This window comes from Periophthalmus magnuspinnatus, chromosome 17, assembly GCF_009829125.3.
Source record: "Periophthalmus magnuspinnatus isolate fPerMag1 chromosome 17, fPerMag1.2.pri, whole genome shotgun sequence".
Classification (NCBI taxonomy): Eukaryota; Metazoa; Chordata; class Actinopteri; order Gobiiformes; family Gobiidae; genus Periophthalmus; species Periophthalmus magnuspinnatus.
Window position 1 is genome coordinate 26,787,618 of NC_047142.1, and position 21,818 is coordinate 26,809,435.

Consider the following 21,818-nt stretch of genomic DNA (forward strand, 5'->3'; position numbering starts at 1 on the left):
GTCCTTGTCATAAACAGACCTGGAGTTGTGTTTTGTTTCATTCACACAAGTTTAATACACAAACTGCATATTTAGGCTGAGTTCTTCCCTCAAACTGAAAACACTCTGTTCCACTTTGTGATGTCATCATGTGGTAATATAGGAAGCGCTCCACTGTGTTTTTAAACTCCATACACCTTCACTAGAATCAGTTGGATAATTTCAGTCCTGGAAATGTCAGTCTCTACTGAACTAAAGGTAAAAGGAGCTGTTAACTTGAAAACTACCACTTCATGACATCACAAGGTGGAACAGAGCATTTTGAGCTTTGGAGATGTTACAGACTAATAATAAAGTGCTACTCAAACATGTGTGAATGAAACAAAACACAACTCCAGGTCTGTTTTTTGAGGAGGAAACACTTTCTTTTATATTCCCATATCTGTGTAATCCCTCAGTGTCCTGGTATGTTCCATACTGGTCCATGGGTGTATACTAGTCGATGTGTCTTATACTGGTGGTGCATGCCTTCTGTGGACAGCTGTGGTAGATTTTTTATTTTTTTCCATTTGTCCTAAAATGACAACACGACGCTGGAGAATCCTACGTGTATCACCGATTAAGAAAATAAAATTGGAGAATGAGGTAAGCACAGAACAGTGGGCGCGTACGTCACCGTGGGTGGGTACGTCACCGTGGGTGGGTACGTCACCGTGGGTGACAGCTATCAGGTTAGATATGTCCAATTATATAAACAGTCCATGGGTGGAATGCAAGAAAGTAAAAATAGTAAAGTACTGTACACAAGTACATTTTATGTATCTGTACTTAAATACATTTTACAGTGTGTACTTTTTACTTTTACTTCAGTACATTTGAGAGCAGTATCTGTACTTTCTACTCTGCTACATTTTGAACTGGGCTGAAAAGTAAAAGTATTTTTTGTATTGTGTGAGACTTGCTGAAAAGGCTGAGGGTTTATTTTTTAACATGTTCATACTTTAAACAAAACAAAAATATACAAATAAAAACAAGTTAAAAAAATTTATTCAGTTGTTTCTGTTGAACAAAATTCAGCTCAACTCTGTATCAAAAACACTACATTTGAAGCTTTATAAGACTCAAAATCTGCACAAAATACATTCACTTTTTACTCTTTAAGTGCATTTTTAAACAGGTAATTTAATACTTTTACTTAAGTACTTTTTCATGTGATACTATTACTTTTACTTTTTTTTACTTTTACTTACTAATGAAACCTTACAATCCTTATAATAACAAAGATCGAACGTGTTTATGAAATACATAAGAATAGTTCTACAGTACGTTCAGAACGGAGAGATGTGACTTACTAGGAATCCCAGAGACGAGCTTGAGAGGCCGGAGCACCCTGACCGCACGCAGCGTCCTCAGATCCACCGGGATGTTCATGTGGGCCCCAGCTGTCGCCAAAATACTACAAAAAACAAAGTACATTACATTAGAATTTCAAACTTGTTTTCGATACTAAGGAATAGACTCGATACCGATACTATGATGATAATAAAAAAAACTCTCTCTTTCTTTAGAGAATAGAATGTGATTTTCAACGTTAAAGGTCTTATATTACGCAAAATGGACTCTTGTAGCTTTAATTCATGTTCTAGTGCTGTTACCTCCTCAAAAACAAACATGGAGTTGTGCTTTCTTTCATTCACACATGTTTGAGTAACACTTTATATTACTCTGTTTACATCTCCAAAGCTCAAAATGCTCTGTTCCACCTAGTGATGTCATGAAGTGGTAGTTTTCACGTTAACAGCTCCTTTTACCTTTAGTTCAGTAGAGATTGGCAACTCCAGCTCTGAAACCATCCAACTGATTCTAGTGAAGGTGTATGGAGTTTAGAAACACAGTGGAGCACTTCGTGAATCACCACATGATGACATCACAAGGTGGAACAGAGTGCTGTTGTTGTGTTCTATTCTCATGTGTGTTATATGTGTGTAATCCCTCAGTGTCCAGTAGGGTCCTAATGGTCCATGGGTGTATACTAGTCTATGTGTGTTATACTTTATATTCTTATATTCAGGAAAGGTTCATTTCTGTCCAGTGAATGTGACTTTTTTAGTATCGATACCTGCTCAAAAATCTAGTTTCGATACAAGTTTTAGAACCGATTATGATCTGATTTTTGATACTTTTGACGACCTACATTAGACCTGAATGGGAACAATCAGGAGTATCTAGGTTAAATCAATTAGGGGATATGAGACCTGGTGGATTTCATGAGCTAAATCAGGTACAAAGACGGAGACGGATGCTTCTGTCAATACAAGGTAAAAAGAGAAAAACTGCAAAAGGGCACAAAACAAATGTCACTCCAAGGACGGCATTCTGGGTAATCAAACACTTGTAATGTGACAGGATGCAGACTGGGAATGCAAAGGCACATATAGAACCCGCGCAAACAGTGATATCCCACCACCTACACGGGCACCGAAGACGCATCACACAAGAGGCTCCGACCTGCCCGCACACATCTGCACACTGCACGCATCTGTACACACCCAAACACATTTGTACACATCTGCACACACTATCACACAAACACACATCCACACACCCCTGCACACACCTTAACAAAAATATGAATTAGTGTAGAACTAGCCGTTAGCGCTACAACCTCACAGCAAAATGGTTCCTAAACAGGTCTGTCTGTGCAGTTTAGTGTTGTCACAGTACTAACATTTCAAACTCTATTTCAATACTAAAGAATTCACTCAACATCTGACACCGATTACAATACCACAATGCAATGAGTTTTGTTGAACAGAAACAAGTGAATTAGTTTTATTTGTATACTTTTGTTTGTTGAAATTATGAACATGTTAAAAATAAACCCTCAGCCTTTTCAGCAGGTCTCACACAATAATAAAAAATACTTTTACTTTTCAGTGCAAAAATGTATTGAAGTAGAAAGTACAGATACTGCTCTCAAATGTAGTCAAGTAAAAGTAAAAAGTATCCAGTTTATACTTAAGTAAAGTATAGTAATTTACTACTTTTACTTCATTATGTTCCATCACTGTCTGGATCAAGTGTGTTGGTGTAATGTTTGTTGTCTGGTTTATAAAACTGAAAACTTGTGTGTTATAAAAATCAAGACTGATCAATACGAGGTAAAAAGAATTAGATAATTTTTTTTTTTTCCATCACCAACCCTGCACCTGAGTGTGTGTATGTGCGTGTATGTGTATGCAGGTATGTGTGCGTGGGTGTAGGTGTGTGGGTGTGTGTGCGCATGTCTGTGTCTGCGTGTCTGTGTATATATGCATGTAGGTATGGCTGTGTGTGCCTATGTGCATGTAGGTGTATGTCTGAGTGTGAGGTGTATGTTTGTGTGTGCGTAGGCATCCATGCGAGTGTGTGTAGGTGTGTGTGTAGGCGTCTGTGTGTGTGATGGGGAGGCACATGAGTGCGATGAGGAGGGGGTGGAAGCACATGGCAGCGATGAAGAGGAGCCCACGCACTCACACACTCTCTCTCTCCTGCAGGCGTCCGCTCAGTGACACCAGCACACACACACAAACATGCACACACCTCCAGTCCATATTGAAGCGTTGTCAAGCCACCATATGTCCACAGTCATCCGGCAACGACACAAGTTTAGAGACAAGAGACAAAACCAAGACAAAAGAGACTCGTAAACAAAGATTTAAAATGAAAAACTGCAGACTGACTTTAACTTCTTAAACAGAGTCTGAAACTGAAAACAGGGGCAGAGCTGTACACACGATAATGTTATGCAACTACTTTAGTTCATTTTACACTTAACTTTTAGGCCTGTCATGATAAAAACTATACAGACTTATCGTTCACTATATGTTAGGTGGAACAACCATTTTTGGGGGTCAGTATTCATCGTGAGGACTTTTTCTCTGCACTAGTGGGACACGTTTAGATTTTTCTGTTCTATGTTTAGATTTGAGCTGTGGAGGGTTGAATAGTAAACAGTCACATTTTTATATAGCTCTTTTCCACCTTCAAGACTCAAAGAGCTTTACGTCAAGGAACCACTCACACATTCATACACCAGTGTAACCACCCACTGGGGGCGAGGGGGGCTAAGTGTCTTTCCCAAGGACACAACAACAGCTGTGCTCCTGTATCTGAGTATCTGTGGGAGCTGGAATTGCACCACCAATCTGTGGGTCAGTGGATCTGACCGCTTGACCAATGATGTGTATGTAGAAAGCGGGATTTGAACCGCCAACCTTCAGATTAGTGGACAAACACTGAGCCACTTCACCAATATGTTAAAATCTGTTATCGTCACAGGCCTATCTCATTCATTTATATTAGAGGGGGCACATAGAGGGGTGCCCATACAAGGTTTCTTGCCTCGGGCCCCCAAATTGTTGTCAACGTGTCTGCTACCTCTTATGGACATGTGCTGAAAATGAGCATTTTTAGCTATAACACTTGAAATATCTGGTTTGTCCAATGTAATTGCTATGTCCATATCAAATAAATATATCAAAACATGCCTCACATCAGGAAGGTTTCGTTCTCCCTGTGTGTGGGAACTCCTCACCAACCTACAACACGCACAAAAGGTCAAATCCTCCAGTAAAGTTAATCCTGACCAAGATGAGCTCAAGATCTGGAGATGGATCCCTGGGTGTGCACTGCTCCTATGGTTTGTCCCAGTGGCACTGAAGGATGGGTCAAATGCAGAGGACAAATTTCTGTATGGGGAAAATTAAGTGAACCTTGACCTTTATCTCCAGATCTTAGGTTCGGTCAGGACTACCTCAGCTGAAGGATCTACAGGTACGTTATAGCACATTTTGGAAGGTCCTCAACTGAGTATTTTCATTGGGATAATTCAAGACAGAAAACAGAATTTACACAAACAGCATAAAAATGATCCAAATGTGTAACTGTTATTTATCATTTAAAGTTATTACATAACAGCTCTGTAAAAATAATATACAATGGTCCCTCTCTATATCGCCTTTCGCAGTCTCGCTGTTTTGCTGATTTTTTGTGCAATTTTGCATACTTCTTTTTCCATTGCATGAATGACCATTGTCTTCTTGCATCCTGATTGGCTAAGAGTCTTTAGACCACTGTCAGTCCATCTCCTCCGTGCCGTGTCTCCTGTACAGTAAAAGAATGTGGTCAGCCAAATTTACATAAATCAACACTATTGATTGACACTACAGCGGAGAGGCTTCAGAGGAACTGTGAAATATATGTGAGTCACTTTTAATGAATTAAACAAGAGAGAAATATGAAAAAATGTTAATGCCTGTCTGAGAAAAGTGTATAAAGTGTATGGTGAGGGGTTTTACAGCCAAAAACATATAGAATAATTGTAAAAAAAATAAGGCGTATTGCGGGTTATTTTTAGAACGTAACCCCCACGATAAACGAGGGACTACTGTAGTTTATATTACACAAAATAGACTCTTTGGAGTTTTAAGTCATGTTCTAATGCTGTTTCCTCCTCAAAAACAGACCTGGAGTTGTGTTTTGTTTCATTCACACATGTTTGAGTAACACTTTATTATTAGTCTGTCTACATCTCCAAAGCTCAAAATGCTCTGTTCCATCTTGTGATGTCATGAAGCAGTAGTTTACAAGTTAAAACCTATCTTTCACATTTAGTTGAGTAGAGATTGGCAATTCCAGGGCTGAAATTAACCAAATGATAAAACGTGAAAGGTGTATGGAGTTTAAAAACACAGAGGAGCACTTCCTGTATTACCACATGATGACATCACAAGGTGGAACAGAGTGTTTTGAGTTTGAGAGAAGAACCCTAAATCTGCAGGGTTTGTGTGTTAAACATGTGTGAATGAAACAAAACACAACTCCAGGTCTGTTTGTGATGAGGAAACAACATTAGAACAGAGAAATCGTCTTATTATACAGATTTATAGACCAAAATGGGATATCGACTGAATCGATATCTTGGAAACTAATAACTACACGATACTGGTGCCGATATGGAATGCCAGTATCGTATCGTGCATCTCAACTCCTCACCAATCCCAAACCATTACAAACCGTTACATCACTGATCCATTTCTTTGCCTATTTAAACTTCACCCACAAACGCCTCAACCAAAACATGCTAATCCCTCGCTTACTGTCCATAACTATAACTATAGCTTCACTGATCCCTCCCACTGCATGCAAACGCCGTATATATAGCACGGCCCACGTGTTTAGTGTTGCTGGTTGGCTCTTTAACAGCTGAAGTGAAGAGCAGTTTCTCAGCGCTGTTGCAAACCGTCAGAGGAGAGGCTGAATTCATTACATGCACAGAACGCTAGCCTCTCCCACACACCTCCACCTACACTCAGACATCACCAAAAACCCACAGCAATCACCGCGTTGCTAACCAGTGGAAAAACACGTCTCCATATGGCTCAACATAACATCAACAGAACGAATAAGTTTGAATGAGACGACAAAGACACATGAAGCTCGAGCCTAATGATGACACCGCTCTGCCGATGTGGGGACAGACACAGGCGTTTATACAGTTATACAGTACGACGGAGGATCATGAGGAGGCGGGATGTACGTGAGCCGTCGTTTGGGCCAAGTCAATTATGATTTAAAGGTTCACTTAGGGTTCACTTAGGCGCACTAGGTCACTTTTTCCATAGCCATTTTTACCATAGACTATATATATATAATTGGACACATCTAACCTGGTAACCGCCATGTTCCAAATAAGAAGTGATCATGGGTGCGTTTCCGGCTCCATCGACGCTGGATTCAAATCACTCTGTAACTGCTGCTGTCAGACTTGTCATTTTGGTCTTAAATGTTTGTATTAACCCGCTCTACATGATCCTGGGGTTTTTATTTCATTATTGTGTCTGTAAATCAACATATGAACATTAATAACAGACAAATCAGATGCCGTCTTTCTCCGAGGTCGCTTCCGTTAGCGTTAGCAACAGATTTGATTCACAGCGTTGCTAAGTGCCTGCTCACTCCTAAACCAGTGGTGCGGGCGGGAAGGGGTGTTACCTGCAACAGCCTCGCTCTGGATTGGCTCTTTGGTTGCTATGATACTCGTGGTCGGAATCCCAAATATCGAACTTGGCTCCAAATTGGCCGCTGTAACTGCTAGCCTCAATTAGCTTCATTTGAGCCGAATGCTGTGGGTGATGTCCACTTAGTCCACTTCTTTACACAGTCTATGTTTTTTACTAGAATCTTCTAAGGTGGTTCATTAAAATGAGTTACGAGTCTGTGGAGACATGAGCCTGCTATTAGTAACAATACATGTTTTGCCAGGTAATATTTTAGCAATAAAATACCTATAATTGAATACAGACCCCATACTAGATCACTTCAAATCAGTCCTATTGTGCTTGTGTTTCTAAGGTTCTCATCTCTAACCCCAGTGGATCATTATGTTTTAATGTACACATTTTAAATCACAATATTCATCTAAAACCACTTAATAAAAGAAACAAGTCCACTTCCGCGTTAGAAAACTGGTGTGTCCAATGGGAGCTGATGTCGCTGTAAACGTCATCACACAGATGCACATCACATTAGAGCAGCACTTTTTTTCCCCCATTTGTACCAAAATGACAATGCAACGCTGCTGAATCCTACGAGTATCACCAATTAAGAAAATAAAACTGGAGAAGGAAGTGCGTATGTCACAGTGGGCGTGTCACAGTGGGCGTGTACCGGTAGAGGATAAACGGGGATAGATCAGCAAAATGGTGACTTGAAAATCGAGAATCAAAGATTACTCTTACATGAATCACTCCAAATACAGAGTACTTCAGAGGCTCAATGAGAAGAAATGACTAGAAAATAGATAAAAGATCTGAAAAGTCCAATATGCAGAATAGGTCTGATTTAATGCCATGCTGTGGAACTTTTTAGGAACAGAGGAAGCCAAAAACAGAAAAAGAGTATCTGAAAAGTAAGTGTCACTATGTAACTTGTTGTCATAATTTCATGTTTTATACTTGTGGTTGCAGTGGCGTTGGTTGCCATGGCGTTGCGTCCTGTTCAAGTATGTGCAGGTTTCGTCTTATGTGTGAGTCAAATGAGTCGTTTTATTCTCTCGGCCAGATGCACATTACACAAGCACTCATTTAAATTGTTTAATAAAAAAACAAGAGGAAAACATATGAGCAAATGGACTGATGCAAAATGAAATAAAGTGTCTCCTAGCAACAGCCAATTTTAGCTAAAAGGTTTTAATTATCTGGGACTGAGGCTGGTGTGTTGGGATGAGAGAGAGAATGGCAGAAACGACAAGTCATGTAAAATTATAACACCATCAGATCAATGTGATTTTCTATGGTCATTTCAAATATAAACCTCACAGTGATAAGAGCGAGGATTTATCCAAAATGTACAAAACCTACCTGTAAATGTCTGTTATTAGCAGAATCCACCATGTTTGTACCAGTGTGTGGAACAGCCAGAGACATGCTTTACAGAGGCTTTAGAGAGACTTGAGCAAAAACAAGAACAACATCGAGAAACCTCCTGTTATATATTTAAATACTTCTGAATGAACACTACAATCACTATCTAGCATCTTAAAGGTACAATATATAACTTCTGGAGGTGGAAAGTCACCTGCATGTCTCCATAGAAACAGAAAGTTAAAACCATACTTCAGAACAACATTTCCATGGGAACGAGCAGGAAGCCTTCCAATTGGCCAAATGAGAGTCAGGTTTGTGGAGATGCAAGCCTGCTCACTGTAGTCCAAATTTTATTAACAATTTTTTTTTTTGTCTATATTTTGGCTAAAACGTCATCACAACAAAGCACTGCATGCTGTCGGCGCCCCCTATGGACAGCTGCACATCAAACTAGAGCAGCACATTTTTTTCATTTGTACCAAAATGACAATGCGACGCTGCCGAATCCTACGAATATCACCGATTAAGAAAATAAAACTGGAAAAGGAAGTGTGTACGTCAGTGACAGTGGTCGTGACAGTGGGCGTGCCGTGTACGTCACAGTGGTCATGTACCGGTAAAGGTTCATGGGGGCTGATTGACAAAATGACATCTTGAAAATAGTCAATTAAAGATTACTCAAACATGAATCACTCCAAATACAACTTCACAGGAAAATGAGAAGAAACGACTAGATGGATAAAGATCTGAACAGAACAATTTGTAGAATATTTCTAGTTTAACATTAAAGAGCCATGTTACGTTGTTTCTGATCTGTTCTAATGTTGTTTCCTCATCACAAACAGACCTGAAGTTGTGTTTTGTTTCATTCACACATGTTTAACACACAAACTGCAGATTCCTGAGAGAGTTCTTCTCTCAAACAAAAAACACTCTGTTCCACCTTGTGATGTCATCATGTGGTAATACAGGAAGTGCTCCACTGTGTTTTTAAACTCCATACACCTTTGGATGATTTCAGCCCCGGAATAGCCACTTATCTCTACTGAACTAAAGGTAAAAGGAGCTTTTCACTTGAAAACTACCACTTCATGACATCACAAGGTGAAACAGAGCATTTTGAGCTTTGGAGATGTAGACATAATAAAGTGTTACTCAAACATGTGTGAATGAAACAAAACACAACTCCAGGTCTGGTTTTGAGGAGGTAGCAGCATTAGAACATGACCAAAACTCACAAGAGTACATTTGGCATAATGCAGGACCTTTAAGCTAACTGAATATCTGACTATGATGACACAATCCTGATATATATCATTGTAGAGTCATATTCTGGCCTGTTTCTCTCTGCTGTGTGTGTCTTTGAGCCAGATGGTAATGAGTCACTCCCAGTCTCCACCTACTGCTGTTATTCATCCAGCCTAAAGAGCAAACGCTTTAGTGTCAAACACTGGCTCACTTCACTCTCAATGAGGGACAGTGACCTGAAGGAGGCGCACACGAGGGCTGCAGTCGACTGAAGTAAATATGGATGATAAACGATAATACTGAAACTGAAACATGAAGCACAGTTATCCCCAAAAACTGCAATGAATAAATGACAGAATGTAAAGCTTAAGCAGTGAAGGAAGGTAACAAAGTAGTGAAGTACTGTACTTAATTAAAGTATAGATACCTAAAAATTCTGCTTAAGTAGATTTTACAGTGTGTACTTTTTACTTTTACTTAAGTACATTAGAGAGCAGTATCTGTACTTTCTACTGCGCTACATTTTTTAATTGGACTGAAAAGTAAAAGTATTTTTTATTATTGTGTGAGAACTGATGAAAAAGCTGAGGGTTTATTTTTAACACGTTCATAATTTGAGCAAAACAAAAATACACAAATAAAACAGATTTAACAGATTTACAACAAAATTCTGCTCAAATCTTGATCAAAATCACTACATTTAAAGATTCATTAGATCTCAAAATCTGCATGAAATACTTTGACTTTTTACTCTTTAACTTCGACAATCTCACTCCAGATTGGCTCTTTCGTTGCTATGATACTCGCTATTGGAGTTCCTAATATGAAACTGTGCTCCAAACTGGCCGCTATAACTGCTTTAGCCTCGATGAGCTTCATTTGACTGAAGCTGAACACTGTGGGTAACGTCACACTCACTTTGTCCACTTCTTTATACTGTCTACGCTTTTATGTGAAGTACTTTTCCATGAGAACAAGCAGGAAGTCCTCCTACTGGCCAAAGTTTTTATTTTAGTCTATTTTTTTGGCTAAAAGGTGACATACTGTAGCTTTAAAGTCTGCTCTGTAGTTATAATCTCTAAAGCCGTGAATCATTATGTTATAAAAGGCACATTTGAAATCACAATATTCATGTAAAACGACGTGTCCCTCACCTCCGTACGCTCGTGCAGTCATTAGGGAGACTTGTGCTGCTAATCAAAGCACCAGACCCACCACCTTTGCAGACTCCGAACCCGCCCCAGGACACAATTCCCCATTTTTGGAATCTTTGAGAATTAATTTGGTTGGGTCCGTTTTGCCACGCACTCCTCCCTCAGATTAGCTGTTTTAATTGAGCACCGCGTCCCGGTAGATTCAGACATAGCAAATCATTAATACGAACTGGAATAGGCGCCGGCGGCCTGCCCCACTGGCCTCGATCGGAGTCCCACTCGTCTTCTCTGACAGATGAAGGCTTTCTTTTAAGTCTGACTTACTTTAACCACTACTACACTGAGAGAGAGGGGAGGGCATCTGTGCAGCCCTCAAACTGTGTCAGATCGAAGGCAGGAAACCAGGTCGTCTGTTACCAAATCCAGCTGCCGTTTCGATGGATATGGCAGAAAGAGCGACGAGTTTGGGCTTAAAAATAGACTGAAAAAAAGCGGACATTGATTCTATTTGTATTTTAGCCAGTGGTGGAAGAAGTACTTTTGTGACTTAAGTAAAAGTACAGATACTGGAGAAAAAAGTAAAAGTATTACCTTAAAAATTGGTATTTAAGTACAGGTTTCAAAATGTACTTAAAGAGTAACAAGTAAAAGTATTTTGCCCAGATTCTGAGATCTAATGAAGCTTCAAATGTGGAGATTTTGATAAAGATTTGAGACGAATTTTGTTCAACAGAAACAAATGAATCGATTGTTTTTTTCTGTTTTTATTTGCATATTTTTGTTTTGTTTAAATTATGTAAAAAATAAAACCTCAGCCTTTTCAGCAGGTCTCACACAATAATTAAAAAAAAATACTTTTACTTTTCAGCCCAGTAGAAAGTACAGATACTGCTCTCAAATGTACTCAAGTAAAAGTAAAAAGTATAAACTTTAAAATGTATTTAAGTAAAGTACTTTACTACGTTCTACCAGTGGTTTTAACTTCAGTAACACCTGATGTTGACGTTAAATGTCATTTAAAGGTGCACTATGTAACTTTTCTGGCTAAGGGTCCGCTACCTGTCTCTATAGAAATGTTAATGTTTTTCCTGGAAAGTTCCACCATACGGCATTAAATGCCGTAAATATCGTAAGTACCGTAATTTCCAGACTCTAAGTCGCACTTTTTTCATAGTTTGTGGGTGCAACTTATACTCAGATACAATTTATATGTGTGAAATTATTAAAATATATAATTTCACATCTTCGTTATTGTCACAGTGACAGCCGCGTGAGGACACTCTAGTCTTGTACCAGTGTGACAGCTACGCTGTCGAAGTGGCACTTCATCTACCTCCAGAGCAGGTGGAGTTGTTGTCAATGGATTTAGTGATTTGGAGTGAGATCCAGAGTAAACCTGTTGATTGTTTTTTATGCTTTAGTTTTTTAGTATCTGATTAACTGTTAATATCTTATGTTAACAGGCCAGACACATGTTCAGTTCTGTCTATGCTTCATGTAGCTGAAAAAATATAAATGTATTATGTTAGTGTGCTGTACTGCTGTTCAGCCTGTTGTTCTCTATTTTATTATTATTATTATAACTTGCCTTTAAAGATAAAATGTCTGTTCTTGTCTCAGATTTTGTAAAATACATTTACCCAAAAAATGTGACTTATATATGTTTTTCCTTCATTATTATGCATTTTTTGGCCAGTGTCACTTATACTCCGGAGCGGCGTATAGTCCAGAAAATATTGTCTCCATGTGCAAGCTGATGCCGGGGCCTTGACAGATTCCAGGTCAGGTCTGTGGAGAGTTGACCCCGCTCAGTAAGAATGTAATTAAATAAATGTAATATAGACAAGTTCAATGCTGTGGAACTGTTAGACATTCTAGACAAAGCAACAATATCTCTATGGAGCAGACACATGACCAGAAAAGTTTCCTAATGGAGCTTTAACAACAGTGAAGAGTAGTTTCAAAGTAATATGCAACTTGTCTGTTTGTGATTATGATTATAACTGTAAATGGTCACATTTTTTATATAGCACTTTCCCAACTTCACTTTACCACCACTCACCCATTCACACACAGACACTGAGGGAGAGGGGGGTTAAGTGTCTTGCCCAAGGACACAACAACAGCATTCATCTGTGTGAGCTGGAATCACACCACCAAACTGTGATGTTTATGTCAAGAGTGGGATTTGAACTGCCAGCTTTCTGATCAGTGGACAAACACTCTACCAACTGAGACACTTTACAATTGTGATTTCATTTCATGTGGAACAGCATTTTAACCTTGAGAAAATATGGAGATGCTAAATGAAAACAATAATAGCACATCTTTAATACATGATGTGCAGAGTCTGAGCCTGTGCACACAGGCAGGTGTGTGGGGTGTGACCGAATCCTTTGGACTATTCAAATTTCAATTCAATTATGAATAATCTTTCTGCCCATAGACTGTATATAAAAATGGACATAGCTAAACTGCTACAGTTCCAAACAGGAAGTGAGCATGAGCGTGATGCATCGACACAAGCTCCAGTTTACATTGAAAAACTGTGTCCCCTCTCTGTAACTGCTGCTGTCAGACTCAGTCATTTTGGTCTTAAGCCTATTGTGGCGGATGTCATTACTGTAACTCCGCAACCCATTGTGCTTCATGTAAATTCAAACGGCATCTCAAAGCAGAGGCATGTGGCTCCTTAAATATTTTACTGTCATTAGGGTAATGCGCTTACGTTGTCCATCGAAGACGACCAATCAGAGCACAGGTGCCGCAGGGATTTTTCCAGTCAGTTATTCAATGCATCAAATAAAAAATACAGATGAATATGTAAAATAGAGGTAGTTGTGTGAAAAAATGCAGAACATTCTGATACTTTCTTTAACATGATTTTTATGGCTAAAAAGAATAAAAGTCCAGGTGAGCTATACTGGTCTATAGTGTGCTCAGTCCTTAAAGGGTTAAAATGTTGATTAATCCGCTCTATATGACACTGGGTTTTTTAATTTCACTATTGTGTCTGTAAATCACGATATGAACATTATTGACAGACAAATGAGGCATCTTCTTTCCCCGAGATCGCTCCTGCTAGTGTTAGCAACAGGTTTGATTGACAGCGTTGCTAAGAGCTCTCTCCCTGCTAAACCAGCGGTGCGGACGGGAAGGGGCGTTACCTTCAACAGTCTTGCTCTGAATTGGCTCTTTGATTGCTATGATACTCGTGGTCGGAATTCCTAATATGGAACTCAACTCCCAATTGGCCCCTATAACCACTAGCCTCGATGAACTTCATTTGACTGGAGCTGAACGCTGTGGGTGATATCACACTCACTTAGTCCACTTCTTTATACAGTCTGTAGTTCTGCGCAAGTAAAATATAGTCATAATGTATCTTTAAAAACCCATAATATACAAAATACGAGATGGAAGAAAGCTCTCAACAATGGATCGCTAATGGCCTTACAAAAGATGAGTGAGTTTGCAAGTTTTCATCCAAAGTTCTAACTCCACATTTGCAAAACAGACAGAGAACAGTTGTACCAGCCAAAGGAAAAATATTTGTGAATGCATTTGGGGCATGTGAACAGCAGCTCGGAGTCTAAGAGAGTTAGTCACTGAGCAGCAGTCAAAGCGTCTCAGTGTGAGCTGAGGATGTTCACAAAGTGGTGACTGGATCCGATGATGATTCGATACTATGATGATAACAAAAAAGCGCTTTCTTCAGGCAATAGAACGTGATTTTCAACATTAAAGGTCCTGTATTAAACAAAATGCACTCTTATGAGCTTTAAGTCATGTTCTAATGCTGTTACCTCCTCAAAAACAGACCTGGAGTTGTGTTTTGTTTCATTCACACATGTTTGAGTAACACTTTATTTTTATTTTGTCTACATCCCCAAAGCTTAAAATGCTCTGTTCCACCTTGTGATGTCATGAAATGGTAGTTTTCAACTTAACAGCTCTTTTTACCTTTAGTTCAGTAGAGATTGGCAAAAAAAAAAAATTCCAAATGATTCTAATGAAGGTGTATGGAGTTTAAAAACACAGGTTCCTTCACACTTCCTGTATTACCACATAATGACATCACAAGGTGGAACAGAGTGTTTTCAGTTTGAGAGAAGAAGTCAGCCTAAATATGCAGGATTTGTGTGTTAAACGTGTGTGAATGAAACAAAACACAACTCCAGGTCTGTTTGTGATGAGGAAACAACATTGGAACATAGATTTTAAATTAGTGTAACATGGGACCTTTAAATGTTGTACTTTGTGTTCCGTTCCCATGTGTGTTATATGTGTGTAATCCCTCAGTGTGCAGTAGGTTCATAGTGTCTTATAGTTGCTCTGATTTAGCTCAACATCATTATAGACATATTCATTTCTGTCCTGTGAATGTGACTTTTTAGTATCGATACCTGCTCAAATCTATTAACTACTTTTGATATTAGTTTTAGTATAGTAGTAGTGATTTTCAATACTTTTGACCGCCCTAGTCCAACGTGAAACAGCACTACACTGTCGTCTGCCCCGGCTTCTCCTCATCAGAAACACGCTTTGATCATAAACCAGGGGACGCTTTTAAAGTTTTAGCCAATTTGAGCCGTGCTATTTTTGGTTTCAGTTTCAGAACTAAATTGTTTTAGTGGGAGCCGTTTCACAAAGGGAGAATCTCAAAGGCTGCTCAGGGGGATCACTTGACAAACGTGTATAGAACAAAAACATCGTAGGATAATGATGTCTTTAGCGTCATTTACATATGTTTGCGGATCTATTTGCATTATAAAGAGCATGAGTCACAACACGGCATTCCACACACCTGCTGAGAGGGTAAGTGCTTTTGTTTCAGACGTTTATGTTCAAATACAAACCCCCTTGGCCAAATATCGGCTTGTACAAACTATAATGCGAATGTTATAAGCTCCCCCTATTCGATACATTTAAAGGACTGTTTGGTGTGCAGTGGTCCCTCGTTTATAGCGTTCTAAAAATAACCCGCAATAGACGAAATCCGCAAAGTAGTTAGCTTTATTTTTTACAATTATTCTATATGTTTTGCAGCTGTAAAACCCCTCACCACACACTTTATACACTTTTCTCACACAGGCATTAACGTTTTCACACATTTCTCTCTTTTTTAAACACTCTAAAAGTTCAAACCTTCGTAGATTATATCCCTCTTCCTCGATGATCACTTTAAATTTGTTGTCCACGTGCCTCTGCTCCAGCGATATCTGCAACTTAACTCATCTCATCTCGTGCGTGCCCTGTGCGTGTTCACTCGTGTGTTTTTATCGGTGCGCTCCTCAAATGCGCTGTACCGCAACAATAAGTAGGACCCAGTATTATTATGAAGAAAGTAACTAATGTATCCAACATAATATAATAATCATATTCATTGTTAATATAATGAGTAAAAAGTAATAAACAAAATACTAATGACCAAGTGTCCAAAACGTCAGCCCCAAACGGTCATATTTTTATAGTATCTAGTCACTCAAAATACTTTACATCAAGGAACCACAGACACCCGCACATATTCATTCACCAGTGTACACAGACACAGGGGGCGAGGTCATGGCTACTGAACGACTTTGTAAGACCTCAAGACCTTTTTACTCTAAGTACATTTTTAAACAGGTTGCTTTTTTGTACCAGTATCTGTACTTTTACTTAAGTAACAACATTAAGTTCTTCGTCCACCACTTTTAGTCTGCAATCTTTTAAGTCAGCACTGTTCCTTTCTTTCTGAAGGGTTTGAAAACAGTATTGTAGTTTATAACTTATGTTCCATGAGTTTGGAAAATCTCAGCAAATTCACGCAAACCGCAAACATGGCCGAAAGTAATAGCATCGCCCACGGCAACTTCCTGAATAAAATTAATATTGTCATTAGCCTCATAGTGTAATTACCCAAGTCATTTTTCCAGGTTTTTGTGAAAATAGAAAAACAAATTAATTAGATGACTGGGATGGTTTTGTATTTTTTTTGGCTGTAAAGTTCTTTCTGATTGGCTGAAGATGGAGCCAATGACACGTACAGGTGCAGTAGGGTGTGGAGAGCAGAATGGGACTGGAAATTCAATTGGCTCCATGCACAACAGCGCACTCTACCTCCCTGTTAGCATCACTACTTCCTGTTCAGTTTTATTTCTGTGAGGTCTTTGCGAGTCATGCTAAAATGAATAAATATTTAAAGATCAGACAGTGGACAGGGAGCTGCAGGTGGGTTAACGGTTAGGGGTCAGAGTTTAGGGGATTAGGGTCAGACAGTGGACAGGAAGCTGCAGGTGGATGTCACTGACAACATATTAAAAACAACGCAAATAAAATACTTCACCAGAGACACTTCTGTGTTTAGAAAGAGTCATGTTTGTGTGTCAGTGCTAATGCTAATGCTAATTTTGAGGTATAATAAATATTAAAACAACACCACAAACTGAAGTATTCTACATATAAAAATAACTGGGTCATCTTTATTTTAATAGGATGGTTATTTTATGTTTTCAGATGTGAATAAAAGTGACTGTTAGCTTTGACACTGTGTAAAGAAGTGGACTTAGTGAGTGTGACGTCACCCACAGCGTTCGGCTCCAGTCAAATGAAGCTCATCGAGGCTAGCAGTTATAGGGGATGATTTGGAGCCAAGTTCCATATTTGGAATTCTGACCATGAGTATCATATCAACCAAAGAGCCAATTCAGAGCGAGGTTTTTAAAGGTAACGCCCCTTCCTGTCCACACCACTGGTTTAGCAGGGAGCAAGCGCTTTGAATCTGTCAATCGAACCTGTTGCTAACGCCAGCGGGAGCAACAGGTTTGATTGACAGCAACCTTGGCGAAAGAAGGCGCCTGATTTGTCTGTTATTAATGTTCATATCTTGATTTACAGACACAATAGTGAAATAAAAAAAAACAGGATCATGTGCGGGTTAATACGAACATTTAAGACCAAAATGACGAGTCTGACAGCAGCAGTTACAGAGAGAGGACACAGTTTTTCAAAGTAAAGTGAATTGGAACGACGGAGCCGGAAGTGCGCCCACGATCACTTCCTGTTTGGAACACAGCTAGCAGGTTAGATATGTCCATTTATACATACAGTCTATGGCTTTGAGACACATTGAGCGAGCTAGCTAGCTAGCATGCTGCGGTGCATAGAGCCTATTTGGCTAAAAACTGACTTACTATGCTGTGAGGCTGGAGAATAATGTGTATATTCATTGTTTAGCCTCTCTCAAACAGTCTATACTTTTGAATATTAAACATAAAATTTGTAAAGTTTATCACCTACGACCTAATTCCTGAGAGACTAACACTGAGCTAGCAGATATACCTAGCGACAAACCTCCCAATCACACAGCCCTTGGAGCCCACACCTGTTCTGGATTCATTTGTATTCGTCTCTGTGTTCTGTGCAAACGTGTCCATCACAGCTGCTCAGCGTTGAGTCCAGCCCTTTTTATGTAAGAGCAAAAAAAAAACATGTGGGAGTCGGCTCGAGATGTCAGCGTGCCAACGTCAGCCGCACTATATGTTTAACCACGTTCCAAACCTGGTCTTTACGCCGAAAGAACTAATGAAATCAGTTAGCGTGTTATCCCTTTTCCCAGCTATTATTTTGCATAACATCTCCAGCAGCAGCGGCGCATTCTCGTTCAATCCGCGGAGGTCCTGGGGGCGATTCGAAGCAGGTTTTTAGACAGTGCCAATCCACTTATCCACCCACCTATTTCAGACTGCAGCAGAGCCCGAGCGCTCCATGGAAACACTCATTATGTGTCCCCGATGATGTATTGAAGGTGTTTAAAATCTCACATCCAAACGGGCGCTGGTATGTCAACAATAGAGCCTCAGCTATAGGGTCTGGCCTGTTTGAATATGTGTAGGGGTGATGTAAACAGTCGCACGAGCATCGCAACGTAACACGAGAATCAGCGGGCAAAATTCATCTCTTGGTTCAACAGCCGTAAATGGGAAAGAAAAAATAATTGTAAAATCCCTTCCAGAAAATGAAGGAGTTGGGTCAGTGATGCTTGTAATGGTCGATACAGGATGAATATAGAAAGAGACGGAGGGAGTGAGGTGAAGCTTATGGAAGTTTTCTGGTTTCGCAAAAGTTCCACAATATGGCTTCAATCACCACAGGAACAAACAGTGGACACCATCAGATTATAGAGCTCACGGTAAGAGTTAGTCTGTGTCCGAATGTCTCCCCCAGCCTCTGACCCCTCATTCACTCCACAGCCCCTGACCCCTCGTTCACTCCACAGCCCCTGACTCCTGACCCCTCGTTCACTCCACAGCTCCTGACCCCTGACCCCTTGTTCACTCCACAGCTCCTGACCCCTCGTTAACTCCGCAGCGCCTGGTCCCTCGTTCAGTCCACAGCCCCTGACCCCTTGTTCACTCCAAAGTCCTGCTCTCTTTATCAGAAAGTACAGAGCCTCATTCACAAGAGATTCAGACACAGCTCACTACAGTCAGGTCATGTGACTCAGGTCATGTGAGTCTGGGTGAAATAAAGTCTAAAGTGTAAACTCTGATAAAAGTTGATTTGTGTCATAAATACTGATCAGATTGAACTGGCACAAGTCTTTATGAACAAATAATAATCAGACACGTTTATGTCAAACTGGATCTCATGTAAACAGACTGGATTATGCATTTTTTTATCTGAGATGTGGAGATTATCGCCCTGTTAACAGCTCGAGCTAAAGCGGCTAATGCTAGCAGCTTTACACCATAACAGTTTATTTAAGCATGTTTTATTCATAATCGGGATCAACAATATTTTGAATGAACATGTCATTTATGATTACATTTTCTTTCTTCATAATTTGTGTCATTTGCCATTTTATTCTAGAAGCATTTTGCAGCAACAACTTCAAGTGGCATGTTGTGTTTGCAGTCGTGGAATGTAAAAAAGTAAAAATAGTAAAGTACTGTACTCAAGTAAAAATGTGATGTATCTGTACTTTATCTGTACATTTTATACTTTTTACTTGAGTACATTTGAGAGCAGTATCTGTACTTTCTACTCCACTACATTTCTGAAGTAGACTGAAAAGCAAATGTATTTTTATTATTGTGTGAGACCTGCTGAAAAGGCTGAGAGTTTATTTTTATGTCATGATGCCTGCATTATCTGTCTCCCTGTGTGCTCTTTCCCTCCCCTACCTGCCTGAATCCGGAGCTGGGCGGAGTTCCTACTCCTCCTGCGCACCTGGAGCGCATCAGCACAATTACCACCACCTGCTGCCGAGTATTTGAGGGCTCGGCAGAAGACACTCAGTGCCAGATCGTCCGTGTGTCAACGTGAATGCTCCAGCTCAGTTTTTGCATTTTGTTACCTGTCTGCTCATTACTCACTGGATTTTTGCCACCTTCCAGATTCCTGCTCCTGATTGTGCGCTCCGGTACAGTCCACCCCTTGTCTTCGCCTCCTGTCCTGTCTCCTGCCCTGGCTCCCGCCTCCTGCCCTGGCTCCCGCTCTCTGGATTACCCCTGCTAGGTCTTCCCTGGTCCCGTTCTCGATCCTGTCCTCGCTCCAGTCCTGGCTTTCCCTGTTCCTGTTCTACACGAAGCCTTTCTGGTTCGCCTCCTGCTCCCCACTCCTTGTGTGTGTTAAATGAACTATTAAACTGTTTCTGCACACACTGTAAATCTGCCCCGAGTCTGCACTCCTTGGTCCGCACCTGACGTTACGACATTTTAACATGTTCAGAATTTGAACAAAACAAAAATATACAAATGAAAACAGAAAAAAAAAAATCGATTCAATTGTTTCTGTTGAACAAAATTCAGCTAAAATTTTTATCAAAATCACCACATTTGAAGCTTTATAAGACTCAAAATCTGTGACTACTGTGTATGAAACTTTCACTTTTTACTCTAAGTACATTTTAAACAGGTACTTTTACTTGAGTATTTTGCTCTATTGTCTGTATTTTTACTTAACAGAATGGAGTACTCGAGTATCTGTCCCTTAAACTGATGTGTGGCTTTCTGATGGATGGAGTTTGAAAGTGTATTTTTGGCACGGGACACAATGCATGATTTTAAAAACATGAACACTTTGCATCTATACAAAACTAAACACATGAAAAATAAACTTTAAACACAGTAGTTACCGTGGCAACCAGCAGTTACATACCCGCTGAGCACCACTATGAAGTCCATGACGTTCCAGCCGTTCCTCAGATACGAGCCTTTATGGAACACAAAGCCCAAGGCCACCAGCTTTATCCCAGCCTCGAAGCAGAAGATCCCGATGAAGTACGGCTCAGACTTTTCCTGTTCAAGACAAACATCCGAATGTACACGAGTATTCAAACGTATGGACACGCCCCCCTTTTTTCTTTATTTCTACTGCTTTCTACACTTTATACACACAACACACATCAAATATAGGAAAGATTAATGTCTCGACTAAATATTTTTCTTAAATCCTCAAAGTATCTGACTTTTGCTGTGTCAAAAAATATTTAGTAGAGCTATTTCACAATTTTTCTTCACTAAATAATTCCATATATGTTACTTCATATATTTGATGTCTTCAACATGTATCTATTTTTTTATACTTTCTACAGTTTAAAGAGAGGACAACAAAACAAAACACTGAATGAGTTTTGACTGGTAGTGAATATATGAAGCAAAATATATGGAAGAATGTAGTCAAGAACAAATGTGAAATAATTCTACTAAATATTTTTCAACAAAGCAAAAGCTGACTTCATATAGTGAAAGAGAGAAAGAGACCAAGAAAAGAGTGGATAGAGAGAGACAGAGAGAAGACATCACATATGTGAAGTAATATATGGAATTACACTGGGGCAAAAAAGTATTTAGTCAGCCACCAATTGTGCAAGTTCTCCCACTTAAAAAGATGAGAGACGCCTGTAATTTTCATCATAGGTTCACTTCAACTATGAGAGACACTATGCAGGAAAGAATGCAGAAAATCACATTGTCTGATTTTTAAAGATTTGGTCAATAACAAAAGTTAATCTCAACACTTTGTTATATACTTTACTATACTG

The 21,818-nt window shown here is 39.6% G+C and overlaps 1 protein-coding gene across 1 annotated transcript in view; it reads right to left on the minus strand.

Moving 5' to 3' along the window:
• LOC117384681 (voltage-dependent R-type calcium channel subunit alpha-1E-like) overlaps positions 1–21,818 on the minus strand; it is a 76,306-nt gene that overhangs the window by 40,463 nt on the left and 14,025 nt on the right. Inside the window, exons 3-4 of the mRNA XM_055228719.1 lie at positions 20,933–21,072; positions 1,332–1,435 (exon numbers count right to left, since the gene is read on the minus strand). Of these exons, the coding sequence (XP_055084694.1) occupies positions 1,332–1,435; positions 20,933–21,072 (244 nt within the window). The remainder of the gene's footprint in view (positions 1–1,331; positions 1,436–20,932; positions 21,073–21,818) is intronic.